Below are 7,329 nucleotides of genomic sequence, written 5' to 3'. Positions count from 1 at the left end.
GACACGAGCTTTTCCAATACTATTTAGTTGACCATGACTTGTAAAGAAAAAACACCTTGCTAAAGCTATCAAATTTAGATTTGCAGTATATAAAGTACGGCAAGTTGTGTAGGAATTTGACACGAGCTTTTCTAATACTATTTAGTTGACCATGACTTGTAAAAAAAAAACACCTTGCTAAAGCTATCAACTTGAGATTTGCAGTATATAAAGTACGCCAATCTAGCTATACAATTTGAATATGCCAATCAAAGATGTCTGTCCTTTGTAGATAAATATTAATAATTCTGCTGTTTTATTGGCACGTGGGTAATGTGAGCCCAATCAGAAAGCTAAAAATAATATCCATGCCCTCTATTGAGGTTAAGTACAAAGGGAAAATATATCAGAATCTTAGAAATCTAGTTCGTATATGTTCAACAGGTTTCCTACACATTAATCCGTGAACATGGTCGGATTACACGGTAAGTAAAGAACAGGAAGAGTTCTAAACCAGTTTAAGAGACATTTTTGAAGAATAATTTTAGGGCCAGTTGCATCAGTGATCAACGTAACTGCATAACGCGGTTAACTGACAACCAGTAGTCCATGCAACATCATCTATAGAAACAACATCAGCGTTTGAAACTGCAATAAAAACTCATCGCACATTCATCCGGGGTCTTCGATATCTTTCATCATCCAGATAGGCATCTGACTCTTTATTATATCTGTTAGATAAACCACCTCGCTTCTCAGTAGATCCACCTTTCCTATGGCTTCCAAACTTACCATCTTTGGCATGCCTAGCTTGCTCATTATATGATTTCTCTTGAACACCCCTGTTATTTCGCAAAGATCCCGAAGGTCTATTAAAACTATTATTCGACGAGAATTTCCTCATCCCTTCACGGCCTCTGTTACCTTTTCCGGTGCGGTCCATCCCTGCGTTTTGACTAAATTCATCGTCAGATTCTGCATCAGAAAATGAATTGGCTTTGTAACTCTGTTGTCTTGCATTATCAGGTTTGTTAGATCCCCGCCTGCGGTTTCCTTTTTTCTTGAAGCTTCGAGTTTCAGCATCACTGGCATTGCTAAAATCCAAGTCATCGTCTGAACTAAAACCAATGTCATTTCTTAAACCATTATGTGTTTTTGGATCAGCAACATGACTCGATTTCCGACGCGGATGCATCGGAAGTTCATCCTCAGAACCAAAGTGTAATCCATCCTCCTCGAAATCAGAGAAGTAAGCTTTATGATGCAAAGGTTTCCTACCACGTGTGAGGGAACTAGTTCTGCCAGGAGCATGCCAATTATCATCAAGACTTCCTGTATCTTCAGATTCCGTATCAGGTTCAAGCTCTGAGAAATCTACTCGAGAAGTCTCAGACATTTCATTTTGATTAACCACATCATAGCTGTCAACATCATCTTCTTCATCAAAATCATTAAATCCTAAACCAGGTTTCATGGTTCTAGAATCAGAATACTCCTTTTCAAACTTCCGATGCCTGCTGCTCTTCTCGTAACCATCTCCATGAGTTCTATAATTTTCATGACTATTTCGATCACTGACTCGCATATATTCGTCTACTTTCTGAGAATTTGCTGCATTCTCAAAAGTAGCAACCTCTGCCCCATCCGATTCATCGTCATCAAAATCAAAATTCCACGCATTAGAAACCTCTGTTCTGCGCGATAATTTGTCCATCTTAACCTCCAAACCCCGTTGCCTCTCTGGAAATCTACTTTCACTATATGTCTCAGGTGGACGCTTATGTTCACAATGAAAACATACCGTGTTTCTTCTATAGTTTAAGAAATTGCACCTATGGAATTAAGAGATCCACCATCAGATTAAAGTGTGGAATATTAAGTTTTAATCCTAGATAAGCTAAGAACGAAATATAAAAGAAATTCCATGCTGATTAAGAAGCAAAAAGGTTCGATGGCTGCTCTTTTGGGTAATGCAAGTCATGACAGAGCTTTGAGTAGAACCAGTAGCCCAAAACCGAGAAAAAATCATGACTCTAATCCATGGCGTTGTTATACCAAGAAATTAAAGTTCTAGATTCGGGTAGCAAACATAGAGAGAGAGTATAAAAAAAATGACAACTCGAAGCTGTGTATGGAAAAGAACGAAGTAACGTACTGAGGGCATTCCCATTCTCCCGGAAGCAGCTGTCTTTTAGGTCGTTTTGCATCACATTGGAGGCACACATTATTTTTTGCAAAGTTCATGAAGTCACACCTGGAGAACGTAACATAAAAACAAACTGTAAATAGTATGAACCTCCAAATAATTTTTTTTTAAAATAATTAAAATACAGGTCTTCAGGTTTGCTCTCAACTTTAAGCCTATCATTCTTGAGGACCTTAACAGTGTAGCTCGTGGATGTGTACAAAAGATACACAGCAGACAAGTGTGATACAAGTGAAAGTCTCCAGTTTTCTATGATTACCGTACGAAATGTAGTTATTCATATTAGTGGGACAAATCACAACGATAATAGAACAAATTGAGGGGAAACTCACTTTGAACACAGCCAATCACCCTTTTTCATTTCAATGTCATAGCGTCCAACTTTTTTCTTTGGAGGGGGAGTGGGTTGCTTTACCTTTGGCATATGCTTTTTAATAACGGGGGGTGGGAGATTGGGATCTATTGGAAACTCACTTAGCTTTACTACATGATGGAGCAATCTCCGGACAGAAGTTTTGATAGATTTCATTTCCAGAGGGGATTTATTTACGATTGATCCATCAATTGGATTAAAACCATATGTCAATAGGATGCGCATGACATCAATAGTTCGCGCTTCATCCTCTTTATTTGTGAGTAGATATGCTTTTTCACAAGAGCTTCTCATATTGCAGGAACTACATACCTGATACATCAAAATTGAAAGAATGGAGCCGTCAATCATTATTTAACAATAGATAATCAGATATTTACCAAAAAACAGACAGATATATGATAATATCTAATTGCAAAACAATATTTTAAGTCCAAAAATCAGAAAATCGTTTTAGGCCAAGGATAAATGTTAATCAATTGAATACTCCTTTTCACCAAAAATAATGCTTAAACTCTTTTTCACAGCCACCAAACCTTGCAACTACATAAGCACCCAAAACAAATCACGCCTGTTCTGTAGTGCTAGACATATCTAATTTTAATCTCTAATCTTCTGACATTGATCACGGCGAAGAATCCTTAAGCCTTAAAGTAATCTTCCAGCTGTCAGTTATACTTATTAAAACAGTTGCTTACCAAAAAATAATAAACAGATTAGAATCGCATGCTTACATCTCCTTCATCAAGATGCACATGCTTCCTTAACAATTTGGAGGAGAAAACGACCCTCTTATCTGTACTTGGGCATCCATAACCAACAAGTATTTGTAGATCTTGTCTTGGAAGCGTCCTGAAATGACTCTGTTTTAAGTATGCCAAATAAAGTTGGACTAACTAAAAGAAAAAGGTAGAAATAAAACAGTGCAAAATAAAGCAAAGAGTAACAACCTATGACTTCCCTATCCGAAGAACAAAAGAGAGATCCAAAAATGATATAATTGAGATAAATATTGTAACTGAATTGTAAACAAAAAGGCCTACATAAGCATTACATATACCTCTGTTTTATCAGAGATAGACACAGCTGATATAGCACAAAATAAAAATTTAATGCTCGTCACCTCTATATTGAAACTAGCAGCAGAGTGGAGCATGATTAGGCACGTAGGCACCATCGTGAAAGCATAAAATAAATTTTTGGTATTATACGACATTAACAGAGAAAATATCATTCTCCTTATTATTTTAAACAACAGAGTAAAGGGAGTGCACAACTGGGTCCTTCAGATTCAAAGAAGAGGAAATAAAGAGATAAATGATAAGCTAAACAACATATTTCATGAAAAGCCATGTTCTAAAGAAAAGAAGAATCCATCTGCTGGTCAATTATATAAACTTACCTTAAAAATCAAATATATATAAACAAATGACAGAATAGGATCAATTGAATATACACCTTAAGATATCAAAGCGATCCTTGCCAAAATTGACGGCAGCAGTCTGCACAGAATCGAAATCCCAAGTGAAATCTAGACGTTTTCCCTTCCCCTGAATATCAACCTCAGACATATCGAATCCGAGGCCTCGCATCATGCTGTCCTCGTCTTTTCTCCGGTGATCGAAATAATTCTGCTGCACCAGCCTCTCCATCAACTCTATCCACTCCGGCCAGGGGTGTACCAACTCCACTTCACTCTTCTCATTACTAGTAGACATCAATCCTTCGCTTTTCACTAATTCCGAGTTCAACTCCCTCAACGAATCGGAGTCGGGCAAGTCAGAAGTGGGTGCTGGGACATTTTGCTGTCTCTTGGACTCACGCCAGTCGCGGATGCGCTGTAAAGTTTGGTCTTTTTCCTGACGTTGTTTATCAATCTCATCGATTTGTTGGAAGAGGAAGGACATACGTGCGGAGAGAGAAGTGGGTTCGTGGGTAGAATTCGAATGTTCGGCGGAATCTGCAGCAGCAGAGAGTGAAGAGAAGGGCGAAGCATTGTTGAGAAAAGGAGGGAGAGCTTTGGTAATGGAATGAAGACTTCGCCTGAGTTGAGAGCATGCCATTTCGGAGACTGTCAGTGAGGCTAAAACCTAGAACCCCGCCTTGGAGATTTTGCTATCAACCCCATTTTTTCATAAATTAAAATATTATAAATTAAATTTATAAAAATAAATAAATAATTTATCCTCTAGGGAAAAAAAAATTTAAATATTTTATTTAATGTTGAAAATTAATATTCAACCATGTGTATTGAATATTTGAATGTTAAATATTTGAATGTTGAAAATAAGAGTTGTAAAAATTAGAAATTTGTGTATGATTATGAAGGTAATGATCTAATTTATTTTTTGGATTATTACAAAAAAAATTCTATAAATAGTTTCACCATTTGTGAAGAAATTCACAATTGAGTTGAGAGAAAAATATTATAAAGTGTGTAGTGTGATATTTTGAAAGTTTGAGATTTTTACTTTTTACCGTAAATTTTTACTTTTTCATAACACGTTATCAGCACGAAGCTCTAAAAGTCCTCCATATTTTTCCAAGCTCCAAAACAGAAGAAAAAGGTAACAAAATTAATAATATTTATTTTATTGTTTATTTATTTATTGTGTATATATTTAATATATAATATAATGTTATTATATAATAAAGATCAGAAATAATAAAAATAAATTTTTCAAAAAACTTGTTATGAATCCTGAGAAGATGTTAAGACGACATCCCACACTCCCAGTAAGAGATACGACAAGTATAAAAGACTATAAGATTTTTAAACAAAATACCTTATGACACCTCATTATAATAATGTGATATGATATACATAATTATTTAAACATGACTAATATTATATACACCATATTATTATCATAAAATTATACAAATACATACATTTATTTTTTGTACACCAACGGTTATAAACGGTAACAAAACAGCTAGTTTTTGCCCTATAAATATGATCTCACAAACACATTCAATCACTCCAACTTTTTCTTCTTCTCTAAAAATTTTTTCTTCATCAAATTTTCGAAGAAAAAAGAAGATGGCTTTCTCAAGGTTATTTTTAATTATTTTGATTATAATATTCACGAATCTTGTATTTATCGGAGAATATCATCCTCGTGTGTTTTCTTTATTTTTACGAATGCTTGTATTTGTTGTTTATCCATTACTTTGTATTGCAATTTTCATTAACTAATAAAATGTATCATAATTTTTTAAGTACCACCATGTCAAACTTGGCAAAGCTCGAATTTGTTGCACTCGACATACGGGAAAAAATTATATACCATGGACTCTCGATGTAAAAATGCATCTTAAGTCATTGGGTCTAAGCGAGACTATTAAAGAAAATGGTATATCTTCATCACAAGAAAAAGCAAAAGCTATAATATTTTTGCGTCGACATCTTGATGAAGATTTGAAATGTGAATATCTCATCGAAAAAGATCTCATTGCTTCGTGGAAGGGATTAAAAGAAAGATTCGAACATATAAGGGAAGTTATACTTCCGACAGCTTGGGATGAATGGAATACGTTGAGATTCCAAGATTTTAAAAAAGTCAGTGATTACAACTCGACGATATATAGAATAATCTCACAATTGAAATTTTGTGGGCACGAGATTACTGAATTGGAAATGCTTGAAAAAACATTTTCCACTTTTCACGCATCGAATATAACTCTACAACAACAATATAGAGTGCGTGGATTTTCGAGATATTCTGAACTTATTGCCTGTCTCCTTGTGGCGGAAAAGAATAACGAGCTGTTAATGAGAAATCATCAGGCACGACCCACTGGTTCAACGGCATTTCTTGAATTAAATGTCGTAAGCAAAAATGAATTTAAAACTGGAAACCAAAATCAAAGTTATAGACAAGATTTTGGTCGAGGTCATGGTCGTGGACGTGGACGTGGACGTGGTCATGGTCGTGGACGCGACCGTGGTTTTGAAAATAATCGAGATAGTTACTTTTATAACTCATCTCAAAAGAGCGTCCCAAACCATCCACTGAAAATGCATCATGAAAATATAAGTGCTAATGAGAATCACTTAAAAAGATTTAAAAATTCTTGTTTTAGATGTGGTACTCCAGGACATTGGTCCCGTATTTATCGAGCCACTGAGCACATTTGTAAACTTTATAAAGAATTGTAAACTTTATAAATAATCAATAAAGGGGAAAGAAAATGAGACCAACTTTACTGAACACAGTGAACCTTTGAGTGATTCAACTCATTTTGATGCTGGAGATTTTCTGATTGATTTCTCGGACAATGATCATGTAACGCCCGAAAATTTAAAGGTCTACTGCGCAAACCACATGCATACAATTATTAAATTCTCTTGTATTTTAATTAAATGTTTTAATTACATGAATTAATTATGTTGTGCATATTTGCATGTTAAAATATATTTTTCTACATGGTTGCATTAAAATGTATTTTTTAAAGGTTATTCGAGTTGCGATCAAGGAATGGAGACCGATGGCTGAAAAATAGAAAATGTTTTTGAAACGTCATGCCTTTTTTATTGCTTTAAAAGTACTAGAAATTTTTTTTTTCTAAATTTCGTCCCTTCCATGAAAATATTTTTATAAAATATTTTAACCTTTAAAATGAAACATCAACGAAATAGTCATAGAAATGAAATTGTCAATTTGTTTTACCAAACCTAAAAAGCAATAATTTGAAAAGAATAGCCCATACTAAACCTCTCAAAAATCTCTCAAAAAGCATAAATAACTAGTCTTAAAATCTTTAATTA

The 7,329-nt window shown here is 34.7% G+C and overlaps 1 protein-coding gene across 1 annotated transcript; it reads right to left on the bottom strand.

The window, feature by feature from the left end:
- Positions 1-278: 278 nt before the first annotated feature.
- LOC140991631 (uncharacterized) lies at positions 279-4,681 on the bottom strand. Its single transcript, XM_073461712.1, has 5 exons — positions 4,017-4,681; positions 3,293-3,410; positions 2,518-2,870; positions 2,135-2,233; positions 279-1,811 (listed from the first exon to the last, which is right to left on the bottom strand). The coding sequence occupies exons 1-5, from the start codon at positions 4,619-4,621 to the stop codon at positions 641-643; spliced, it is 2,346 nt and encodes a 781-aa protein (XP_073317813.1). The 5' UTR covers positions 4,622-4,681; the 3' UTR covers positions 279-640.
- Positions 4,682-7,329: the final 2,648 nt, after the last annotated feature.

This window comes from Primulina huaijiensis, chromosome 13, assembly GCF_012295235.1.
Source record: "Primulina huaijiensis isolate GDHJ02 chromosome 13, ASM1229523v2, whole genome shotgun sequence".
Taxonomy (NCBI): Eukaryota; Viridiplantae; Streptophyta; class Magnoliopsida; order Lamiales; family Gesneriaceae; genus Primulina; species Primulina huaijiensis.
The sequence above is the reverse complement of the archived record's forward strand: the minus strand, read 5'-3'. Positions and strand labels throughout refer to the sequence as shown.

Bases quoted from the DNA above. Each gene is read 5' to 3' on its own strand.
- LOC140991631 (XM_073461712.1), bottom strand. From the start codon at position 4,621: ATGGCATGCTCTCAACTCAGGCGAAGTCTTCATTCCATTACCAAAGCT. The intron at 2,871-3,292 runs GTAAGCATGCGA...TTGATGTATCAG, and splicing joins TGCATCTTGATGAAGGAGAT to GTATGTAGTTCCTGCAATAT. The intron at 2,234-2,517 runs GTGAGTTTCCCC...TACGTTCTCCAG, and splicing joins GGTGATTGGCTGTGTTCAAA to GTGTGACTTCATGAACTTTG.